The sequence below is a fragment of the Mustela putorius genome, unplaced genomic scaffold, assembly GCF_011764305.1.
Source record: "Mustela putorius furo isolate JIRA1106 unplaced genomic scaffold, ASM1176430v1.1 tig00000421_pilon_pilon_pilon, whole genome shotgun sequence".
Lineage (NCBI taxonomy): Eukaryota > Metazoa > Chordata > Mammalia > Carnivora > Mustelidae > Mustela > Mustela putorius.
The window spans coordinates 13,604,364-13,629,833 of NW_025421375.1; the positions used below are offsets into that span (position 1 = coordinate 13,604,364).

Here is a 25,470-nt window from a genome sequence, read left to right on the forward strand (position 1 = left end):
CCACCAATCTATACCCCCCCTCTACTGAGGCTGGCTGCTTTAACACTGGACATTGGCAGGTTCAGGACTCGATCTTCTGAAAACCAAGTGAGAAGACCCCACCAAATGGCTTTCTCCCTGAATAGTTAGGTGTTCATGCCCCAAACCAGGATTTGCTCTAGCTCCTTAAAAAAACATTGAAATTTCCCAAAGTCTTTGAGAGATGACAACCTATGGAGAGATTACAACCCCAAGACAGAGCAATTCAGCAGTGAAGACCGCTAACTTTTAAAAATCTTATTGAGTCTTTTACAATGCATTTTATTGTTCTAGGGATACTGTTCAGAAATTGCCAGTGGTCACCATTAGTTTGCATTGATAGTTATGCAGAAGACTATGCAGAGAGAGAAAAGCAATAAGCTCATTTGTTTCTCAGCACCACTTAGAGATGATCAGGGCTCAGGGCTGGGTGTTTCTACTCTCAGGGCCTCCTTTAATCCTTACAACAGTCCTGTAAAATCAAATTACAATTCTCAGTTATGCTTTTACCAACATCACAGAAGACCCTGTGAGGGCAGAGCTCCTTGAATCAATTCAGGTCTCCGTCTGCAAGGCCAATCTTAGCTTGACCACAGGTAAATACATTTTGCTGATGTACACGCTGTCTTACCGGTGTTACACAGATTTATATCAAAACCAAAAAATGAGGAAGACCTACAATAAAAAAAAATAGTTTAAATCTAAAGGCTGAAGCTGTGGAAGGAGCGAAGAGCCCCTTCAGCAAATGAATGGCTAAAAAAGACGTGTTTCATATATACAAAGAATATTACTCAGCCATCAGAAAGAATGAATATCTGCCATTTGCAGTGACATGGATGGAACTTGAGGGGATTGTGCTAAGTCAAATAAGTCAAGCAGAGAACCACTGTTAACGTATGGTTTCACTCATACGTGGAAGAGAAATAATAGCACAGAGAACCATAGGGGAAGGGAGAGAAAACTGAAGGAGGAGAAACTGGAGAGGGAGACGAACCATGATAGACAATGGACTTCCGGAAACAAACAGAAGGTTTTAGAGGGGAGAGGGGTGGGGGGATGGGGTCACTAGGTGATGGGCATTAAGGAGGGCACGTGATGTGATAAGTAGTGGGTGTTATATGCAACTAATGAATCACTGAACACTACATCAAAAACTAATGATGTGGGGTGCCTGGGTGGCTCAGTGGGTTAAAACCTCTGCCTTCTGCTCAGGTCATGATCTCAGGGTCCTGGGACTGAGCCCCACATGGGCCTCTCTGCTCAGCAGGGGAGCCTGCTTCTCACTCCCACTCCCTCCTGCCTCTCTGCCTACTGTGATCTCTCCCTCTGCCAAATAAATAAAATCTTAAAAAAAAAAAAAAAACAACTAATGATGTACTTATGATACAGGGGCTAACTGAACATAATAAAAAAAAGTGAAAAAAAAATTTAAAGGCTAATTATAAACCCAGTTCCCTGACACCTCATGTCTAAAGAGCTCTCCCCACAGACAGCTTTATAATCTCCTGTTTCCTGCCACAATATTTTGACAGAGGATGAAACTCAGCTGTAGTCTCATGAGAAAGGTAGTCAAAGGGATGCAACTATTTCCACAATGCACTTGATCACTGAACAAACTACCCATTTTGGAAAAACCTAGAGAGCAACTTGACATTCTGGATGTTATGGAAGCTTCTCAAGGACATGAACTCTGCTTTGCTCTCTCAGTGCCTAAAATAGGGCCTGCTTCAGAGCAGGAGCTTTTCAAGCATTTATTAAATGAAAGAATCAATGAACCATAGTAATAGATCATTATGAGCTCACAAAGTGTTTTCAAGAGGCTAAGTCATCCCTTCCCTGATCACGCCATGGAACATGGAAACACTTTCAGTGCCTGGACATACACTGCAGGCATTTTGTAGGTGATTTTTTTTTAAACAGGAGCAAACAAAAACAAAACAAAACAAAAACCAAAAAAGAATCACTTCCTTAAAAGTTATAACAAAGTCAGGTTTTGTAACATTTTCTCCATCCTAGGCAACCTCCTAGAACCATTGATTGAGAAATCTTGAGCCATGTGAAGGAAAACTTGCCAATAATGATTCATGCTATGAATCGTAGTGGGAAATAAGGGCATGGATTTTTTGCTACTCTTGAACCCAAACTCTGACTTCTAATGACTTACTAGCGGTCGACCTTGGGGAAGCCCCTTAGCTTATTTAAATGTCAGCATCCTCACGGGCAAGTGGAATTTTAATTAACTGAGTTGTTGCAAGAATTAAGAAAGATTAACAGTGGCACTCAGCAAGCCCAACAGACATGAGTCCCCCACCCCCACTGCCTTTCTTGCCTCCCTTCCCTGCTCTCTCCTTGCATGACACCCAACTATTCTAAAACCATAAAGGTAGGTGAGATCATGTAATTAATTTTTAAATGTTCTTATTCCTCCTGTTCAGAGACTTTTTAAAAACATGAGTTGGAGGAGCTCTAAGTTTTCCACTCATTTTTTTCTTAGTGTTAGAACTAAGATATGACGTCCTATTATATAACAGAAAAACAGAGAAGCTGAGGGCTAGAACATAAAACTTATTGTTAACTAGATAGGCCATAGAATAAAGAACGATGTAGCTATTTTCCTGCTGTTATCTCTACAAGTGGTTGAGGAGATACAATGCAAGAGGAGGTGGCCTCTGCTTCTGCACTGAAGGAGGTTTTAGAAGCTTTCACAGGGACATCTGTTGACTTTTTCACAAAGGAAGCTTAAGGGGATCAAGGGGGAGTGGAGGAGACTGTGGTTCACAAGGGAGCCACATCTGTTTGGTATGCTCCCAACTGAGAACGCTGGACTTCAAAATAGTACGGGCATCCTAGTTAAACTAGGATCCAGGAACAGATGAAAGCTTTTCTTTCCCCCTGTGTTTCAATGGCAGAGATCAACAGCTGTTTATATGCTTTCATACCTAACTGAGGGTGAAACCTTCACATCTGTCAGTATTTTCCGGTCCCATTTCCTTGGATCACAGTGGGGAGGAGGTGAAGTCTGAACTCCTCTCAATGCCCAGGCAAGAACACAGAAATATGCCTGGGATTCAAAGCCCTAATGCTAAGCAGAACTCCCCATTTCTCATCCACCCGGGGTCTGCTGTTTGCAGAGAATTCTTCTTTTACTTTCTCCTGACAAACATCTTGATCATTTCCATGATAATGACTCATGGGAGAACAAAGATTAAAAAAAAAGAGAGAGAGAGAAAAGTAGGTTGGAATCAGGGGGAGGAAGAAGAGGAAATGAATTCTAACAGAGAAAGTGGCTCCTAAAGATAAGTTTTTTCAAAAGATGGCAACAATATAATTCAAGGGCAAATGACAGAGGTGAGCAGGATGCTGATGAAGACCTTTAGGGCAATGGTGGAGGGTGGTGGTTTTTACTGACCCCTAACATTCCACACTGGAAAATTAAACAGAGAAAATTAAACTCTATGAAGGTGCAGAAGAGAATGAGGATGGTGATGAAGGGATTCAGAGGTTCTGTTTAACTCTCGATCACCAGCACAACAGACATGGTGAGACTTTATAAAGATTATTTTCTCCTCCATCCTTCCATCCATCAACCTGTCTGTTCATCCATGTAATAACTTGTAAGGCAGCGAGACTGGACTTAGGACTGGAATATTCAAATGAATAAAATACATTCCATAACCTTAAGGGGCTTTATAGTCTCATGGGCAAAAGCCTTCACAGAGGACATGGTATAAAGGATGCAGGAAAATTCACTAGAGAAGACGGGGGGCTTCCAGAAGGAGAAACAAAATGGATAAAACCAGAGAGGTAAGAAACAGACTGTTTCTGGGGGAATGAAAAGCATTCTGGAAAGTTAAAATAAACAAAAGAGTGGCAGGTGCTTATTAGGAGTACAGATTCTTAGGTCTCATCTAAGAGATTCTGATTTGGTTGTTAAGGGGGAGGGACAAAGAATTTGCATTTTGAACAGAAGGCCCATGCAATTCTGATACAAATAAATGTTTGACAACTCTAACTTACATAGATTAACACTTCCCCAAAGATGCTAATGGTGCTTCATTTAAAAAAAAAAAAAAATACTGGTTCAAATTAGGAAATACTACATACTAAACAAAATATTCCTTTTTCGGAGATTTATAACGTACATTAGCACATTAAAAGTCCTGCAGTAAAGAAACTGTTTTCACTCAGCACTTTCCAACTTATTTCCCATGCACGGAAAAAAAAATATGGTGCCCCTTTTAGATCTCTTAGAACTATGTACTCTGGAGCACAGGTTGGGCAGAACTGAAACAGAGGATTCTGACCAGGTGAGTATGTTCTGCAAGCCCATTGAATGGCTAAGGAAATGTATGGAAAAAGACAGCAACGTCAATGACTCAGGGGGATATGGCGGCATCCGCTGATTTCCTCCTAGTAAAGTCTAAAGCCATCTATGATGTCCTAGTTTCCAAGCAGACTGCCAGAAGCTTCCTTACTCTCAAGTAACACACCATGGCTCTGCAATGTTATTTCTGGTCACCAACTCTATGTGGTAACCACAGCTGCCAGAGACAGTCGAAGTGCCCAGAGTTCAAAGCATCAAGGAGCAGAAACAGAAGGGGAAAGACAAAGAGGACGTATCCTTGCCCGCATTTATTTATCTTATTGCTATCACATGTTCAGCACAGAGCATTGGCAGTTGGGGAAATTCCTCCTAGCAACAAAAGAAGCCTCAGACAGTCAATGAAAGTATAAAAAGTGGGGCGCCTGGGTGGTTCAGTGGGTTAAGCCTCTGCCTTTGGCTCAGGTCATGATCTCAGGGTCCTGGGATCGAGCCCCACATCGGGCTCTCTGCTCAGCAGGGAGCCTGCTTCCCCCTCTCTCTCTGCCTGCCTCTCTGCCTACTTGTGATTTCTGTCAAATAAATAAACAAAATCTTTAAAAAAAAAAAAAGAAAGTATAAAAAGATAGGAACCTAAGAGCTTTCCATTCCCTAGGTGCCTATTATATGGTTGGGGGAGTTCGGCAACCCTGCCTTCTTCCTTCTGTGCTGGTGAGCCAAGGGAGTTTGCACAACCCCACACACCACCTCCTTCCTTAGCAAGGAATGCCACAGAGTAGGAACATGAGGGAGCTGGACAAGTCAAGGCAGCACAGTGATTCTGAGCAAATCAGTCTGTGTGCTGAATATTTCAAGATGTCCATACTGCCCTAATCAATGCATATGCTTCTCTCCCCCTGGTATTGGCTTAATTACTTCCATACCCCCCACCTCCACTTCCCATATGCCACATGGGGACATACATCCCATCTAGAGGGGATTTCAGCAATGTGTTCCAAATGCCTCTTTTATATCCCAAACCATCTCAGAGCTTTTTAATACTACTGTCCAACAGCACAAGTATTTTCTCAGTCATTCCACAAGTATTTCCTGATTGCCTACAAAGGTTCCAGGGTACCATGTTAGACCCTGGAAACACAAGAGTAGAAGTAGGAGATTGCTCATTCCTACTGAATCTTGGGCCTAAAAAACAAAAACAAAAACAACAAACAAACCTGAATTTTAAATTTAGCCTGTCAGTGCATAGACAAATCCAATTATCAGCAGCATAAAGAAATATAAAAGGGAAAGAAGGTTTGGTCCTCCTCCGTGAAGAGTTTTATGGCTCAGAGCACCAAGCAAATGAAAGCATTTGCATCTCAAGTGTCCTAGTGGGTCCAGCAGCTTACACAAGTATCTACAGTTAACAGTACAGCCTGGAATTAATAACAAATGATCGAGAGTGGGCAGAACAGAATGCCAGGACCTCTATTTCCCTGGAAGGCCAACACCCCTGTTTGCTTGATCCCCAAACAAGCCCGCAGATTCTCACACTGGGCTTCTCCGACCTGAGAGATGAATACCAATAAATGCACAGAGTTAATGTAACTTTAACTAGTTAGCTAGCCAAAATATAAAAATTCTATGAGGATAACTAGGTGGGTTTAGAGTCTAGTCCTAAGAAAACCAGCGAGATCAAATCTAACATTTCACCAAGACAATGTTCCCTAGCATGTGGTATGTGTACCCCTGAGGTCCACAAAATAAATAAGTAGTCCACTAATTTTTTTTTTTTTAATTTCAAGGAGGTTCTTAGATATGGAAAAAGACGCTGCAGGTACGGTGGAATTTAAGGAAACATCGACATGGTGTTACCCAGCATTCAAAGACAGTCCTAGAAGAAGCCTCTGCAAACTTTCTGAGCTTGGGTGGGATGCACCAAAATACGCAAGAAGCCGGCCACAGACTTACCCACACAGGTTGGAAATATGTCCTCATTGTTGATCTGGACCTCAATCCAATCCATAAGAAGGTTCATGTACTGAGGAGCTGGGAGGGCAGTTGGCTTCTTGTACTTGAGGTCATCCTGCCACCGATATTCATATTTGGGGCCCCCCGACATTACAGGGCAGGTCTGCTCAGTGCAGAACTCGCAGATGGTGCCATAGATGAGGTTGATTCGATTGAAGAAGTCCACCACGTGCACCGCCACCCAGTCGTTCTGGTCCTCCCCACTGGGCAGCTGCACAGCTGCCTTCAGATCCACGCCGGAGTTGAGGGACGCCTGAGCCCGTTTGTGGAGCTCAAATCTCTGCGTGCCAGGTTCAAATTTCCTCTTGGGCCGGAAGGTCTTGTCCTTGTTGAACACTTGCTTCAAGGCTATGGACATGGTCTTCTCCTTCTCTTCCTTTTTTTTGCAGGAAGCAAAAAGGCACCTAGAACTTTTCAGGGAGAGGTCACAACCCAGCAGGGTTTTCCACTGCCAGCCCTCTGGCCCCAGGCTTGCGGTCTGCAGCTTTTAATCTCTTTTAGGCAGCCCCCTCCATCTTCCTTTTGAACAGTCTCCAAGAGAACCTCATGTTTCTTCCTAAAGGCTGAAGAGAAAAGGCTCTTATTAGCATCCAAACTGCATGTAAGAAATGACAAATGCTGAGATCTGATTTCCACCTTGCTTCTGCCAGTACCTACTTCCACCCAGGTATAAAGATACTGAGGACATGCCAGACCCCAGAACATGTGTAATGGTGATCCAAACCACACAAATAACTCTTTTTCTTCATGCCCTTGATCAAATCTCTCGCAACTCTTCCTCTGTGGTCATAGGCTAATGGATTCTCCAAGATATTAACAAGAACACTTAGTCAAGGCCCCAGCCCATCTCACATATGTGCCTTTCTAGAGCATCTGCCCCACTCCCCACTATGCCTTTATTGAGTAAGCACAGGATCACCATCCCATGCTCTTAAACATAACTGAATGGAGCAGGGGTGGCTATCACACCAAGCTGGCTAATAAGAATATTTCTCCTGGGAAAGGGAAATCCTTCTATACTGTTGGTGGGAATGCAAGCTGGCTTAGCCACTCTGGAAAACAGTATGGAGGTTCCTCAAAAAGTTGAAAATAGAGCTGCACTACAACCCATAAATCACACTACTATTTACCCTAAAGATACAAATGTAGTGATCTGAAGGGCCACATGTACCTGAATGTTTATAGCAGCAATGACCACAATAGCCAAACCATGGAAAGAACCTAGATGTCCATCAACAGATGAATGGATAAAGATGTGAGATATATATATATATATATATATCACACAATGCAATACTATGCAGCCATCAAAAAGCCCCTCAAAATCTTGCCATTTGCAATGATGTGGATGGAACTAGAGGGTATTATGCTAAGCGAAATAAGTCAATCAGAGAAAGACAATTATATGATCTCACTGTTACAAGGAATTTGAGAAACAAAACAGAGGATCATAGGGAAGTGAGGGAAAAATGAAACAAAATGAAACCAGAGAGGGAGACAAACTTTAAGAGACTCTTAATCTCAGGAAACAAACTGAGGGTTCTGGAGGGGAGGAGAGTGGGAGGGATGGAGGGGCTGGGTGATGGACATTGGGGAGGGGATGTGCTGTGGTGAGTGCTGGGAATTGTTTAAGATTGATGAATCACAGATTTGTACCCCTGAAACACATAATACACTATATGTTAATTTAAAAAAAAGAATCTCTCTCTTTGGAATTTGGGATCAGGGCCCAGACTTTTTCAGGCATTGTTCCTGAGAAACCATGAAAACTGGGCCTGGTTGAACCCTATCTGGGCCACATGCAGTGCAGTTAAGAAAGTTGCTGTGCAGACAGAGGAAGAAGGAGAGAAGAACCAGGAAGGAAGGAGAATAAAGGTGCGGGGAGAGAAGGAAGCGGAGAGAGGAGAAGGAAAACGTCACTGACATACAGAAGAACGGATACAAGAGCACAAGTGGCTACAGGGAGAAAAAGATCAGAGACAAAGAGAAACAATGAGGAAAGTGGCTTTGTGAATTCCTCATAATCTTCTAGGAATTAGTTCCAGTTACTTTTGAAGTCTAGCTGGATTCCAGCCCTTGAGATCCATAGGTTTTCTCTGAATTAGATAAATTCTTAGGTGGCTCAGTCACCTGGGTGGTTCAGTTGGTCAAGCCATCCGCCCTTGGCTGAGGTCACCATCCCAGGGTCCTGGGCTCGAGCCCCATATCGGGCTCTCTGCTCAGTGGGGAGCCTCCTTCTTCCCCTCCCTCTGCCCCCTACTTGTGCATGCTCACTCTCTCTAGTGCTCTCCCTCAAATAAAAAAATAAAATCTTAAAAAAAATTAATCTCTTGTTTTACTTCAGTTGACTACAGAGGGTTTTTCTTTCTTTCCAGGAATCCTTAACTCTGACAGCATTTATCACCTCTATAATATTTCATCCTTTTCATCTCTGCTGTCATAACCTAGAGTTCTGAGGCATAGACAACAAAACTTTCTGTGATAATGCAAATGATCTAGATCTTTGCTGTCCAATATTGTACCCACTAGCCATATGTGGCTAGCGAGCACATGAAATGTAGCTAGTGTGGCTGAGGAAATGAATTTCTCATGTTATCGAACTTGAACAAATTGAAATTCAAATAGCCACATGCAGCTAATGGCTACCATTTTGGAAAGTGTAGTTTTGGTCTTCCGTGCTCTCTTTACTACCTCATTTGACCTTACAAAATCCTAATGTGGTTTATAGTAGATTTGTCGTAGTTGTCACTATCTCTGGATCTCTAAGAGATAAAGTTACTTGCCTAACAATGTCCCATAGCTATCATGGGCATAGTTAGGATCAAAATCAAGTTTCTTGACTCCTAGTAAATGTTCATTGCACTCAGCCTTATATTCTAAAAAGTGATGTCCTTTAACGTTTCTTTCTTGATGGTTCCTGAAACCCCTTTAACCCAGACCTTCCATCCACAAATTCCCTAAAGACCACAAGTACTGACTGTTTGGATGTAAAGATGGTGTCCTGTGGGGACACCTGGGTGGCTCAGTTGGTTAAGCGGCTGCCTTCGGCTCAGGTCATGATCCCAGCATCCTGGGATCGAGTCCCACATCGGGCTCCTTGCTCGGCAGAGAGCCTGCTTCTCCCTCTGCCTCTGCCTGCCATTCTGTCTGCCTGTGCTTGCTCTCTCTGACAAATAAATAAAAATCTTAAAAAAAAAAAAAAAAAGATGGTGTTCTGTGGCTTGGAAACAGAGAGCAGATAACTGAACCATCCATGGATCAAGTCCTAGCACAATGGACCACCAGCTGTGGCCAGATTCAGAAGAGCCCATGACCGAGTCTGCGCCAATGGACTTGGGGCACGGATCCCACTGTGTTGCATTTGCCTCTACTCAGATGGGGTTCTGCTATTCCACACCTGAACACGGCTTGGCGACGCATTCAATCTTATTCAGGTAAAAGCATAAAATCAAAAACACCCGAGACGTGTATTCCCTCTCACAGGCTGCTCTATGCTCAGAACCGCTGATGATTCAGGTGCCTGCCTCCTCCGGCCACCCCCTCCACAGCCCCTGTCTGCTCACTGCCTCCCTCTTATTTCTCTTTCTATTAGCTTTCTTTCCACTGAAATGCCACAGGGACCAGGTGGGGTTTTCCTCCTCCTCCTCACATGGCATTGAGCACAAACATCCCCCACAAAGAGATCCACGTGGAAAAGCAGGCTCCATGGCCCTCTCTGCCTGAGATCGTCTGTGAAATCACACTGCTGGGGTGCTTCAAACTATCACCACAAAGGAAATCACCATGCAAACTCTGCAAACCCCCGGAAAAGAAAGAGGCAATCTTTCCCTGAAAGAAATACCTTCCCAAAGGCTTGGTCGGCCTGGAAAGATGAGAAAACTGAGGACCCTAAAAGTGCTTTTCCAAAAAATATGAGCTAGAGGTTGGGAAGATAGAGAAGGGATGGTGAGAGTTTTTTGTTTTTTGTTTTCTTTTTCTTTTAAAATACCCAACAGTGGGTGCCTGGGTGGCCCAGTCAGTGAAGCCTCAGGTCATGGAGTCAGGGGTCGCGAGATGGACCTGACTTGGCACTACGCTCAGCACAGAGGCTGCTCAGGATTCTGTCTCTCCCTCCTCCTCGGCCCCTCCCACACACCCTCTCTCTTGTTCTCTCAAATAAATAAATTAATTAATCCCAACTTCAGGATGCCTGGGTGGCTCAGTCGGTTATGCGTCTGCCTTCGGCTTAGGCTGTGATCTCAGGGGTCCTGGGATCATGTTCCACGCGGCTGCTTCTCCCTCAGCCTATGGCTCCCCGGCTCTCTCTCGCTCTCTCTCTCTCAAATAAATAAATAAAATCTTAAAAAAAAAAAAAAAAAAAAAAGAACAAAACAATAGTCCCTCTGTATCACAAAGGCTTAACTGCTGACAGAAAAGCAGCAACCACCCACCAGCCGCCCCTTCTTGTCTCCAGCAAGTAAGACTTGCTGTTCTGTTATTCTGACAACGAGGGGGCCATCAGTTACCATGGTCCTCAGAACAATCTTCTTTCATTGCCTTACATGACCCTATCACTTGCTGGGCTGTTTTCCTGGGGCCTGGAGGATTTGCCTGCATGGACACCAGGCTGAAACCTTCCTCCATATACCGGCAGGCTCCTATGCACACCCCGGAAAGACCCGCTAGCACCTCCTAGGACAGGGCGTGAATGACACAGAATAATCACAGTGACTCCTTGTCACAGAGCCCGGCAGTGGCTGGTACTCACAAACACTTCAGTAAATAGTAAAACCTCATATGAAGTTTAGAGATTTTTCTTCCAGACACACTTAGATAATCAACTTGAAGCTATCCGTCTCTTGAACTGGCTCGGCATTTATTCAGGACTTGAACCAGCTTGAAAGTGAGGCCTCCTTTTTGCCTCAATGTAAAAGGCTTTACTGGCAGGGGAAAAAAATCATCTTTGCAGATTTTATTTCTCAATCATGTCCCTTAATGTGCCACTACTGTGTACCATTTATTAAACTCTACTATGCACCAGATCATTTACGTATATTATTACCATTATAATCCCCACTGCAGTCTTGTATGGTGGATGTTTCTATGACCACTTGGCATAGAAAGAAACTGAGGCTGAAGTAGATTAAATAATTTGGCAGAAATCACAAAAGGTGAGGCTAAATTTTGAACCCAGAACTCTTTGGCAGTGAAACGAACGTGATTTTTTTTCTCACTAACACTGCTTTAAATTCTCATGAACATTTTTATGTTTTCAAAGCTCCTCAACAAGACGAGAAAGGAAGCTAGAACAGGTTTTTTTTATCTCTATTTTACGGGTAAGGAAACAAACTCTGGGTCTCCTCTAGTGCTCGCATTAACCATTCTGACATGCTCAAACACGAGGATGTGTCTTCTGCTCAAACTTTTTCACCTAGAATAAAGTTCTCTGGAGAAGGGATAGATTGGTGATTGGGCTCCCATGTTTAAAGACATTGGCAATCCAGATGGATAATAACAATTGGATACAAATAATTGGATAACAAACAAATGGATAATTAACAATTTCATCACACCACTGAACAGCTGAACCAAAAGGCACCTATGTCTTTATTTGACTGTCAAATGCTGTTATTAGGACAGATACCCAGAGGAGATCTGAAATGAACAAGGGAACAGGAAACCCACCTGGCCTTACTGACCAACTCAGAGCTCCATCAAGACCCCTGCCCGTAATTTATACACTGTGCTTATTAAAGGGTTAGAGCAGCGCTTCACCAATGTGAAGCTGGGATCTTATTAATATGCAGGTTCAGATCCAGTAGGTCTGGGGTGAGGTCTAAGCATTTGCATTTCTTTCTTTCTTTTTTTTTTTAAATAAGATTTTTTATGTATTTATTTGACAAAGAGAGATCACAAGCAGGCAGAGAGAGACAGAAGAGGAAGCAGGCTCCCTGCTGAGCAGGGAGCCCAATGCGGGACTTGATCCCAGGACCCTGAGATCATGACCTGAGCCAAAGGCAGAGGCTTTAACCCACTGAGCCACCCAGGCATCCATCTGCACTTCTAACAAGCTCCCTGGTGATGTCAAATCTACTGTCCTTGGAGGACACTTTAGGTCACTAAGAGAGCTTGTTAGAAATGCATGCACTCACACCTTGTCCCAGACCTAGACCTAGCAGATCTAAGTCTGTACGTTAACAAAATCTCAGAAGTATACACTTTGAGGAGCACAGTGTTGGAGGGCTGCCTGACTGGCTGGGCAAAGGGATGACAACATAAATTTCCATTTGTTGTTTTGTCAACAGTCTGCTTCATAAACATCGTCTTCAGGTGTGTGTGTGTGTGTGTTTAAGAAGAATAGAGGGAAACTCACTGTTTTGAATACAAATGCCTTGACAGATGGTGCCCATGACCAGGTCTATTGAACTGGACTTGATTTGGAGAGCACAGTGCCCAGAACCCAGGAGGCAGCCAGTGAAAGATATTTATGCTCTCCATAAATGCCAGACAGAACGTGGACGCCGCTAATGGGGCCACAGCCTTGTGCAGGAAAGCTTCTTTGGCTGATGTTAATGTAACGTTAGCAACAACACAGTTGTTATTCTCTGTCCTTGTCCAGTCTCCGAAATGAAGGAACAAGTCCTAAGTTTTGTTTTTATGTTATGAATAGCATCCAGTATGACGCTGGTTCTCAAAATTCTGAAGCCAACTGCTCATTCCATCAGTGGATATCTACTGAAGACCTTGAATGTGCCAGACTCAAGGCTAGGCACCACAGACACAGAGCTAACGAAAACTTGGTGTCTGCCTTTGAAAAGTCCACAATCTGCTGTCTGGTTTGAGGCTGGTGTATTGGCTTTTGCTTTATAAGCCACAAAGTTAAATGCACCAACATGGCTAGTGATGTGATTTCTTCACAGGATTACTCCAGTTGGGAATGAAAAGGACAGTGAAGAATGAGGTCTTGTGGAAAGAGAAAAATGGAAACCCAAATAAACAGCATAAAATTGACAGGAGCTCCATGTGTTCTCCATATTTTCTGCTTAATAGATCAATTATAGCAATAAAACATGGGCACTATAAAAATATGCAGAGAGAATTCGGCTGGGCTGCAAGGGAATGTTGACAAGGTAACTAGGCAACCCTGGCAGGGAAAGCTCTTATTTTTCTTTTCCTATTGATGTCTTCTGCCTTATTAGTTGAAAATTCACATTCAAATTCAAATTGCCAAGATGAGGAAGAAATAAAGCAATTTTCTCATTTACCCTTGAGAGATCCATCTTCTCTAGCTGTGACCACCTCTAAAGAGATGTTGGTAGTACGGGACAGTACTACAGTTGGTAGTACAGAGGGCAGGACAGAAGGAGAAAAACCAAAGTTGATATAAGTTGGGGGAAAGAAGTTCAGTATCTCATCTATGGGATGGAGAACTCCTTCTGGAAGGATCAGCCAACAGGGCAATTCACCTCAGGAAGCTAAAGGAAATGCCCTAGAAGTGCCCCACACGTGGGGTGTTCCATGTCATTTTCAGTGCTGGGGTCACAGGAGCTAGGATGGTGCCTGGCACAGAGCCAACGTCACTGAATGTTTGCTGATGAACAGAGGACAGTAAATGAAGGATCCTTTGCACTCAAGTGAAACCAAAAAGTGAAAACAAACTGAACCTCCTATACTTTAGTTATCTGGGGACGCCCACCTGCGTCTGCAAGCTCACTGCCAACTCACTGAGGGCGAGTCCTACCAGCTGCTGGGCCACTCTGAAGAGATCATGGGAGTGGGGCTCGATCTTGGAATCAGCACCTTTATATGAAGAGGAAGAAACATCAGAGCTTACTCTCTCTGCTACCTGAGGACAAGGGAAAAGGCAGCCTTCTACAAGTCAAGAAGACAGCTCTTACCAGAACCTAACCATGCTGTCAAGGTTTTTCCAGCCTCCAGAGCTGTGAAAAGTAAATTTCTGTTGTTTAACCCCAAAAAAGAAAAAGAGTAAGGCAAGTTAAAAAATGTATTTTTACTTTTTAAAGCACAGGTGTACACCAGTTGGTGTGATGTCACTCAGAACCTCTATCGGATACAGGGATAAAGGTCATTGTCAATTACCATTTCCTTCTTTCTCTCTGAGACAGAGTATGACAATTCTTTCTTGGGAAAGTCCTGCGTTAAAGGAAAAATGTTCACATTCCAGGAAGTCGGTTCCTGTAACTGTCAACAGACTTATTTACTCTTAGCCACTCTAAGTGAATTGGAGTCTCGGGATCTGGAAAATTTTTATCCCTGGCACTATGGGAACTTGTGTAGGACATCTGGAACCACTGCAAGAGATCTGTGAAGGGGGTTAGAAAGAACAAAATGGGTTAGAAGACTGGAAATTGGAAAATACAGTTCTAATTTTCAAAAGAATACAATTTTAAGCTTGAAGAGATGGGTAAAATTGACAGCAATCACAGGCAAGATTTAGAACAATATAACCCAGGAGCTCAGAGCACAGCATCTAGAGAAGGTTGTTGTGATATTTCAAGAGGGTATATGTAAAATGATTGGAACACAATAGGCACTGAGTAATCTGGTCTGCTATCATCATTATCATTCTTTGAGTCATATTATGTTGCAAGTTTTTTAACAGTCAGATTCTTGAGAGGCCAAACAGACACTGAAATCTAAGAATGCTTAAAATTCTATTCAACCAGATTATGTAACAGTAACAATAATTAACATTTACTTACTTTGCATTTATTTTCATTTTTATAACAACCCCATGGGTTAGGCATTATTATTCTCCCCCACATTTTGCACTTACAGAAACTTGAGACATAGCAAGATTAAAACTTTGTCCCAGGTTGTAGAACTGGTTAAGTAGCCAAGCTGACTCCAAAACTCTGACCTTAATTAAAACTCCCTCTTTAGATCGTTGGGTAGTTCACAATAAAAAACAAAGAAACAAAACAAAAACAGAAGACCTTCTAAGGCCTATCTAAGGAGGTTGGGGGAAGGGATGGGAGAAAGCAAAGACTTAGCCCTAATGTACCTGGTCACGGGCTACTCCCAAAAACATGTATTTCTTGAACTTTTGTGGTTTAAGAGAAGATCAGGATCCAGCTGCTGGAAATGATTCTAACTGGCTTTGTCTTTGGACAAGACACCCTTGACGAACCTCAGTTTTTTGTTTTTTTTTTTTTTAAAGATTTTATTTATTTATTTGACAGAGAGATGACAAGCAGGCAGAGAGGCAGGCAGAGAGAGAGGAGGAAGCAGGCTCCCTGCTGAGCAGAGAGCCTGATTTGGGGCTCGGTCCCAGGACCCTGAGATCATGACCCGAGCCGAAGACAGTGGCTTAACCCACTGAGCCACCCAGGCGTCCTGACGAACCTCAGTTTTGTCTTTAAAGGTCAAATAGTGCTTCTCTCTCAAGATTACTGTGAACATTAAAGAGATAATGCCTATGAAAGCACTCCACCCATGGAAAACCATTATGCAGTTATTGACGCAGGGACTGGTGACAAAGGGAACTATAACTTTGGACAGAACATGAAGCAATTCCATGAGTAACAGAAAATGACTCCATTCAATGCAAATATGTGTTTAGGAGTAAGAAACAGGGTGAGGGAAGGGGGACAACGGGAACCCTGCATAAGAGGAAACAAAGAAATCAAATGCTTCCTTCCTGCTTAATTTGTAGTTTTAATTAAAAGTCTTTCTAATTCTCAGGCAAACAGTAATCTAAGTGATCTGATGATGAGTCAGCATTCCCAAACATTTATAATGCACTTAGCTTAACATTGTAAAAGAGTTCCAGAATTTTCGCATATAATAAAATCTAGTGCAATATTACTTCATGAATGTGGATCTATCAGGACAAATTCTATGGCCCATGCCCTCCCACTAATCCCTCAAACACTTTTTAGAACGGAGTAAAGAAGTTTCTCACTTAAAACTTCAAAACGCTTTACATTGACTATATAACACACTAGGTTATAATTCAGCTGTGACCTCTGCTAGAGTGATCCTACTGGAAGATTCCAACTGTATCCCCAGGAACTCTCAAGAGAGAAAAGACAACCATCTACCTGGGAGCTTTTCAGTCTGCCTAGGTGAAAACAGATGGACGAACAGGATAAGACAGAGATAAGACCGATACAAATAATTAATGATGCCATCCTCTCTACACTTCTGAACAGTCCACAGCAACTGAAAAAGAGGTTTGAAATAAAATGGAATCAAACAAGTAACTATGAAGGTTATGGCCACCTGGAGGACTGTGCCAGACCCTACCTCTAGAGTTAGAAAGATAGGGTCCTGAATCCAAACTCTGTCTCTTAACTAGTTATCCTTCTCAGTTAAACATGCCTTTGTACGTCAATTTCTTCCTTGGATAACTGAGAGCACTAATACCAATATCATAGTGTATTTGGGGTTAAGTGAGATAATGTAGTAAAAGCTGGGCAAATGTCAAGTATTATACTTATGAATCCAGATTTCTCATATTATTAGGTTTCAGGTGGCTTTATGAGCAATAGAACCCCAACCATAACCTGGTCTCTTCTTTAACTTCTTTTAACACCTGAGCACCTAACCCTGAAATGTATAAAATCTTGGAACATTTTGGAGGAGAGTTCTGTTTTGCCCCTTCTGGTTTTTTTGTTTTGTTTTTTTAAGATTTATCTATTTATTTGAGAGAGAAAAGAGACAAAGAGGTGGGGGGAGGGGCAGAGGGAGAGAGAGTCTTAAGCAGACTCCACACTGAGCTTGGAACTCAAGGCAAGGGTTGATCTCATGACCCTATGGTCATGACCTGAATTGAAACCAAGAGTTGGACGCTTAACTGACTGCACCACCCAGGTACCCCCCCCCCATTTCTGGATTCTGTGAGAAAGAATTTTTCCTAAGTATACAACTGGGCTCTTTTTAATAAGGGGGTGCCTAGGGGAAGTGAAGGGAGTAATTAGCTTAACTGGTAAATTTGAGAAAATTCAATGGGGCATGCTCAGCCAGCTCAGCCTTACCTCTTGGGAACTGCCTGGCTTCAAGGAGTGTGCTATGTGCTGCTTCCCCACTTTTCTGAATGGAGGAAGCCTGCTCTCTCTAGCACAACATGGGTGGGTGGGTCGGGGGGGTTAGCGTTAGCAGATCAATTGGTTAACAGACCTAGAGCTTCGTCTTCCAGAGTTGGCTTCCAAAAGCAATAAAGCTGATGACTGTTTTTGTTGTTGTTTCAATTAAATTCTTCTGCCGCCATGTAGGGAAGAGTGGTATTATTTGTTCATTGGGGGCCCTTGTGGAGACCCCAACATTATACTGTGCAGCCTGGTTTGCAAAGCTAGCTGCTTTTTGGTAGAGACTCATTGTGACATCAATTCAAGAGTGTTCCACACAGGACATCACTTAAAATTTATCTGCATAAAGTCTGTGCCTGCATATAAGGCATGCATAGTTTTCTCGAGAGTTTTCTCAGACAAGAGAGGACCCCGTCACAGGGAGCATCTGTCCCAGTGACTGTCCTGCTATAGGCATGAAGGTTCAGAACAGAGTAACAGACTTCCCCCTCACCCCACCTGTTAAGTGTTTCCAAACATTCCCCAACAGTCAGGGAGCACGGGCTGCCCAGTCCCAAGTCACATGTGGCTACTGTTCAGGAACAGATCACCAGTGTTCTCCATAGGGAATCTACAAACTTCTACCCAGATAAAGCCTCTTTTTTTGCCAAATACATTTTCTCAGGCTTCTCTCTGAGTTAACTTTAACCTTTGGTATAAACTAAGGGAAGAGAGGTAGAGAAAGAAGGAAGGGAGGCCAGTCATCCAAGTGTTGTGACATCTGTATCTTGTACATATCACACACACACACATACACAGACACACACAGACACACTCTGACCTCAATACCCTGTATTTCTGAGCTCATGCGTGCGGCCCCTCTGTCAGGTTGTGAGGGCCGAATCACGCCCCAGACTTGACTGCAGTGCTAGGCAGGATCCAGCACAAACAGCAAGTCATTAGTTTTCAGGTTAAACTATGTATCTAAATTACTGCTAATCAAATATTAAATCAAATACTAAAAACAGTTCCTTCTCTAGCTGAGAGGGGCATTCTTCTGGAATCATGATGAGATATGATCAACAAAAGAGACCTTTTCAGAAAACAGAGATAAACTTCACACAAAGGTCAACAGCAGCCACGGGACATGGGGCTCCCCAGGCCAATCTGAATCACTCACGCGTTTTCATTTTCTGGCATTCATTAAAACATAAGCTCCCTGGGAAGTACATCTAGCTTTAAGAGAATGTTAATAATAACTCACAGATCTTTGTCAAGATCTTTGCATGGTGCTACAAAAGTCTCTACCTGTGTGCTTTTTAAACTTATTTTAAAAATAAGTTTAAAGGGGCACCTGGGTGGCTCAGTGGGTTAAGCCACTGCCTTCAGCTCAGGTCATGATCTCAGGGTCCTAGGATCGAGCCCCACATCGGGCTCTCTGCTCGGCAGGGAGCCTGCTTCCTCCTCTCTCTCTTTGCCTGCCTCTCTGCCTACTTGTGATCTCTGTCTGTCAAATAAGTAAATAAAATCCTTAAAAAAAAAAAAAAGTTTAAAATATATACCTCAAAGGGAAAATAATGCAGAAAAGGTCAATCAGCTTGGGGAATTTTTTTTTCTAATATAAGAAGAAATGTATCCTATCACCTTCGTAAGTGCAAATTCTGCTTCTGTGTGTGACTTTGGTGCCCATCCCCAACCTTCTGCTTCTGCTGCATCCACCCTGAAGTCCTCGTATCCCTTCACACTGGGACGTGGCCACAGGCATCATGACCAGGGCCCTGGGTCCCTGAATCATCCTGCGCAGTACCAAGAAATTCTTGTTCCTCAAGCATAATACTGCTACCCATCCTGTGTGTGTGTGTTGGGAGTCCTGTGAGCAAGATTGTTCCTCATAGGATTTTACAACAGGAAGAACCCTTGAAAATCACTTAATTCGATTCAACCTCTTAATGTATTAAATACAAAACCTGAAAAAGACATGCCTAATGCCCAGGAAAATGAGGGGAGCCTGCAGTAGGACAGGCTGAGGCTGAAAGCAAAGTCTCCAACCAGTGCCAATGCTCTTTGCACAAAGCCATAAGTCTTTCCAACGGATAAGCAAACCTGATACCTAAGTACCCTTCAAAGGGCCCCCAACTTAAGTATCTCTTCTGATACTTCAACACAAAGCATATATATGCATATATATATATAAAATTATTATTTTTTAATCCCCTGGTTGTTTTTAGGCTTTTGTTTTAAGTAACACAGTCCATTTCTCCCAAAGAAAGCCTTACATGGCACCTAATTATAGAAAAATAGGTAAAAATTCTCTCTTCTGTGGTTAAAACAGGGGGGAAGGACTCTCACTCTTAGTCTACCCTCTCCCAATAGCCACAGAAACCTCTTTGAGGACCTTGAGGTGTGGCTCTATCAATTAGACAACACACCAGACCCTTAATGCCCACTGCACCATCAGTGACTAACTCTGCCCTGGCCTTCCCCTGGCTGGCCCACGTGCCATTCTCCTCCAGCCTTCAAGGCCTGGCCACTGGTCAACACCTCCAGGCAGCCTTCCTGACCGTACTATTAGGAAGTGACCCCATCTCCCCCTTGCTACAACGCTCTGAATTTTAAACTCTTCTTTTGTACCACAAGAGTCTGAATCATTCATTAGCCTCACGCTCCCCCCTCCATCCGACTCCCCTTTATTCAGGGCCCACCCTCCCATCTGGCAGTCCCTGTGCTTCCATCAAACCAGACATCAAACCAGAAGGTTCAACCCACCTCTTCGCCTTCCCTCCGGACCCTTCCCCAGTCTGGCTTGGTTTCTACTCATTCTCATGAAGCTCACTGGAATCCTTGCTTCTCAACAAATATTTATGTGTTTCACTTACTCCGCTTGAGCTTGACACTCTCCCCCCAGCACTGCTTGCCATTTGTTCTTTTTCTCTTTCATCCCCCCCCACCTCAGCCCCTTGAGCTCTGGGAATTCTGGTAGAAGTTGAGTAGCTGCTGAAGAAAAAAAATCAACACCTACTCACCCAGCACCATCTGTCCACTGACTATCAAGTTCCCCCAGGACCTCCTAGGGACCCTAAGAAACACCTGGGTGTTTACTTAAAATGCAAATCCCTTGGGGTGCCTGCATGGCTCAATGGGTTGAGCATCTGCCTTCGGCTCAGGTCATGATCCCAAGGTCCTGGGATCCAGCCCCGCAATGGGCTCTCTGCTCAGCGGGGAGCCTGCTCCCTGCCCCCCCCCCCACTCTGTCTGCCTCTCTGCCTACTTGTGATCTCTGTCTGTCAAATAAGTAAATAAAATCTTTAAAACTCAGACCCCAAGGTCCTACCCCTCACCTTCAGATGTACTGACTCTGATGCAAGCCAACATTTAAGAACCCCTAAGGCAGGGAGTGACACACCAAGCCTAGCCTATGCAGGAGTCCCTGGGCCAATACTCATTTACCGAGGAGAATGGGCAGGACAGAAATGTGGAACACTGAAATGTCCAGCAGTAAGGATGACAAAAAAAAAAAAGTTCTTAGGAAGAAGGAGGGTTGACCTGAATCACACTGGGGACTGAGAGTGTGGCCCTTCCCCTGACTGGCCCACCAGCTATACCACTGATGGGACACCTGGTTCCGCTAACCAGCCCCTGCCTCCCATCTCTGCAGGCTCCTGTATTATACAGGCTGGAGGTTAAGTAAATGCATCTGGGTTTGACTCCCACACCTATCATTTCCAGAGCTGTGGACTCCTGAGCTTATGCAATCTCACTAAACTTCTACAAAAGGGAGATAAAATGATCTATCACATGGTCTTCCTAAGGGAGTTAAATGACATTATCCAAATACAGCATCTGAGAGAGCACCAGGCACAAGGTAAATCTGTAATAAGCTCTGGCTTTTAATTCTTGTCATTAACAATGCTTTCTTGAACGCGCTCACTGATGTGTGTCCCTCCTGGACAGGGAACTCTGTAGGCTTTCTGCTTCTCCTTTCTCAGAAAAACACTCCTCGTAGATGACATCTGGCAGGACTGTGACAGTGAAGGAATAAGACAGTGGGTGAAAAGAGGTCTGACGTCCTGGGGGTACTCAGTAATCGCCCAGGATTACTGAAAAAGGCTGACCCACCTTGGCCTTGCCCTGATAGCCAGGAATAGCAGGACCTTTCCCTCACTCCCTCCAGGCACCAGGCGGAGGAGACTTGCTAGAGGGCAGAAGCTGCCAGAAAACTTGTGTTGATTAGACATTTATGCCTCTGATTTTATGATGGGAATCTGAACTCTCTCACAGCAGTGCCAGAAAAACTCATCCTGAGTCAATGGGTGCTTTTTAAATATCAAATATCTTAATTCTGATTTTCTTATGTAACCACAATGTGCAGACGTGCCAAAAATGTTAAAAATAGAAAACAACCAAAAATCAAAAAGAAAAATCTTCTCCTAGCTTCTAAATCAACCTTGCATGGAAACAGTTACCGCACAAAAGTGGGATGGGGGTCATTTTTTTTTCTTTCATTTAAGGGAGTGGCTTTTGTTTTTCCTGTTTTATTCTTTGAGTAGTTTTATTTATTTTCCCCACAGTATTCTTTAATGACAAGTGAGGGTGACCCACACTTCTTAAAAACAATAAAAGCTATGGGGAGGCGGGGGTTGGGGGTGGGGGTGGGGGCGGAGGGGAGAAGCCTATAAAGCTTCCAAAGGCGTGGGGGACTTTTGCCTGGAGAAGTGTACTCTCGAGTCAAATGGTGGAAAACAACCACAGCCGCAGGCACTGGGCTAAGCCAAACCCCTGCGGTGAGGACTTGCTTTATTTCTGGTCCAAGCACAGAGTCCAGGAAGCCACATCCCCTGACTTCTTTTTCATTTAAGACTCCACATTCATCAATACATCTTGTTGAGAAAGGCTCCATTAGCGATTTCCTCTTTGCTCTAAGAAAGAGGACGGAAAAACAGAAACACAGTGATCAAAAACAGAAACACAGTAATCATGCGTAGGAACAGCACCCCCCCAGCAAGATTTCAAAACAGGTGCTTGCCACTATCTCCTATTCTACTTCCCTTAAACTGTATTTTATTCTTTAAAAGAAAAGAAAAGGCAGTGCTCTGCGTTTAGATAGGGTTTGATTTTATGTAAGTGCCAGATGACTCAAATTCCTTTTGGAAGAAGGTGGTGTAAGAATCTATAAAAACTCTAATAAGTATAACCACAAACATTTCTTCCACCAACTTTGGTCAATTAAGAAAAAATTCAAAGGCTTAATATAGTTGAAGACTGAAAAATAACAGAGTTCCACAAAGACAAGGCTGTCATATTAAAAAAAGATGAAAAAAAATCTAACAGTCACTTTAGCACATCTCAAACACAGATCTTTATGTAACTCATCAAGATACAACCATTTGCAAATATTTATATTTCAAATCACAAGATGGTTGCTCCCCCGCTCCAGAGATTGTGAGTGATTGTAGAGGGAGCTGATCCTCATTTGGTCTCCCCTAATTTGCCCTAACCCAGCGTGGCTTCTAGAAAAAGACAAAACCTGACAGATCAAGCCAGTGGAGCCAAGGAGCCCTGATTTATTTCAGCTTCGAAAGGCCATTGCATTTGGATTCTCTTTTCTGCAGGGAATGCAGTCCACACCGCTGGGCTCGCTGTCCTGCATAAAATACACGTTTTTCTCTAGTGGAGTAATCTTGTGAAACGTGAGCACAACCTGCACAGGCATGGGGGAGGGCGGAAAGGAAGGCGGGGTTATGCTGGGACGCAGAGTCACTCCACCTTCAGTAAGCCTCCCTTGCTTGCTTGCTCGCTCGCTTGGTCAGCACTAGGCTCACAGCAGAACCCAGACAGGAAGGAGGCAGGGCCTTGACCTTCAGGATTTCCAGTAAGCAGAGCTTTCCACGCTGGCATCACAAACGGAGGTGGAGTTGCTGCCCTGAGAGTGAGGTCCCTAAACTGATCCACACCAGAGGGAACCCCATGAGTTCTGGGGTTAACAGGGGGCCCAGAAGTGGAAAGTGGGGGCAGAGTGCAGGGGGATTCCAGACCCTTCTCCACCTAAGGGGCTAGCCACAAACTGGGAAAGCAGATGATGGACCCCCCCTCAAGGTGATCCCTCAACATCGTAAGAGTTCCTACCCTTTCTCCAGCTCTTCCCCTAACTCCATGTTGTTCACAAGAGGAAGGTATCTTGGCGTTCAGTTGGGAAGATGCCAACATAGCCTGAGCTTCCAACTGGGCACCTGACCTGACTGCAGCCACAGACACCTGGAGCAGCAATCATTTCATTTTTATCATAGTCTGGCTTTAGGGTGTGTTTCATTTTATATAAAGCCACATCAGATTGCGTGGGAAGGGAGACAAAGTAATTCTGATGATGGTCTGCATTTCCTCTGACCATATCCTAATATACGTAAGAGGTAAAGGTGCTTTCTGACTAATAAAGAAACAAATGTACACCTCATTACTCCATGGCCTACCAGAAACTTCTGAGGATTGAGGATTTAGAAGAAATGATTCAAGCGGAGTTTCCCTAGACCTCATCAGCCCAACCTACCTCTCTCTGCTTTACTTTTTCATCCCTCTCACCAAGCTGGCTGAAAAAGAACCTCACCTAAGCCAGGAAACAAGTGAAGGCAATGACATTTTTTTTAATGGCACAACCCAGGTCAGCATACCCTAGACTAGTTGCCAGGATGACAGGGATGGCATGTGGCCGCTGGTTAGAACTCTCCTATCCTTTTCGGTTTCAAGACACACAGTTATTTCCTGTTCTGGGAAATTTTGGAGGGGCAAGAAAAGGAAGACAGGAAAGGAAGTGATGCTAATGAAAAAGCTGGCAAAGGCTCTTTGAGGATCTACAATCTCTCTTTTGTAGGCAACAGCAAATAGTCCTATCAAAATGAACCTTGAAATCCAGAGTGAAGCTTTTGAAAATAGATCTCATGTTCTACTTAAATTTTTTAAATATGCATAATGTTTCCCTGAGAAAATCACCATAACAATCTATCAAAAGACAAATATAGTGGACTGTTATGGCAAGCAGATTTTTAAAAAAGATTTTATCTATTTCAGACAGAAGGAAAAAGAAAGAGCATGAGTGTTTGGGGGGTAGGGGCAGAGGGAGAAGCAGACTCCCTGCTGAGCAAGGAGCCTGTTTGGGGCTCAGTCCCAGTACCCTGGGATCATGACCTGAGCCGAAGGCAGAAGCTTAACTGACTGAGCCACCCAGGTGCCCCCTGGCAAGATTTTTAAAGAAGGCTCCTAGTGATCTCTGCCTCCTGATATCTATGTCCCTTGAATAATCCTTCCCATCTGAGTGAGGGCTGAACCTAATAGTGACTTACTTCTAGAGAACAAGATCTAGCAAGAGAGGGGGGGGGGAGCACTTCTGACTTTAGGGTATAAAAGACTATCTTGCTTGCATATTCTTTCACTCTCTCTTGCTAGCTCACTTTGATGAAGCCATGTTGTGAGCTCTTCTTTTGGAATTCCATATGGCAATGAACGGACAGTGTCTTCCAGTCAACAGTCAGGAAGAAGGAAGGCCCTCAGGCCCACAGCCCACCAGGAACTGAATTTTGCCAACAACCACTGAGTAAGCTCAGAAGGAGCTTCTCAGAAGGAGCTTCCACATTCCACCCTTCAAATGACCACAGCCCCAGATTACACCTTGGTTGCAACCTTGTGGGAGATCCTGAACTAGAGAACCTATCTAAGCTGTGCCCTGATTCCTGACCCAGAGAAACTGTGAGATAATATGTGTTGTTCTTCAGTCACCAAGCTTTGGGGTATTTTGGTGTGCAGCAAGAGTAAATAATGCGGGTTTTAAGCATCAGTACATGTAATTGCACTCGGAAGGGGAAAACGATCCAAAAGTCATTCAGAGGGAGCCAGTTCAATCAAAAGTGGCATATTCATTCAAGAAACACTAGGCAGCCCTCAAAATATAATGAGGTCAAAATTTCTACATTGAAATGGAAAGATGAGTCCACAAAAATTAAAAAGCAAGTTGCAAAACAATGTGAGACTTCTAAAACATGTCAGATATCCAAATTTTCACTTCTGTGAACTCTAAGCAAGCTCCTTACCCACTATTCCCATCTCAGAAAATAGCAACTGCAGTTA

The 25,470-nt window shown here is 43.6% G+C and overlaps 1 protein-coding gene across 1 annotated transcript in view; it reads right to left on the minus strand.

Annotated features, from left to right (window-relative positions):
• MOB3B (MOB kinase activator 3B) overlaps positions 1-25,470 on the minus strand; it is a 198,079-nt gene that overhangs the window by 119,780 nt on the left and 52,829 nt on the right. Inside the window, exon 2 of the mRNA XM_045079681.1 lies at positions 6,290-6,912. Within this exon, the coding sequence (XP_044935616.1) occupies positions 6,290-6,707 (418 nt within the window). The 5' untranslated portion in view covers positions 6,708-6,912. The remainder of the gene's footprint in view (positions 1-6,289; positions 6,913-25,470) is intronic.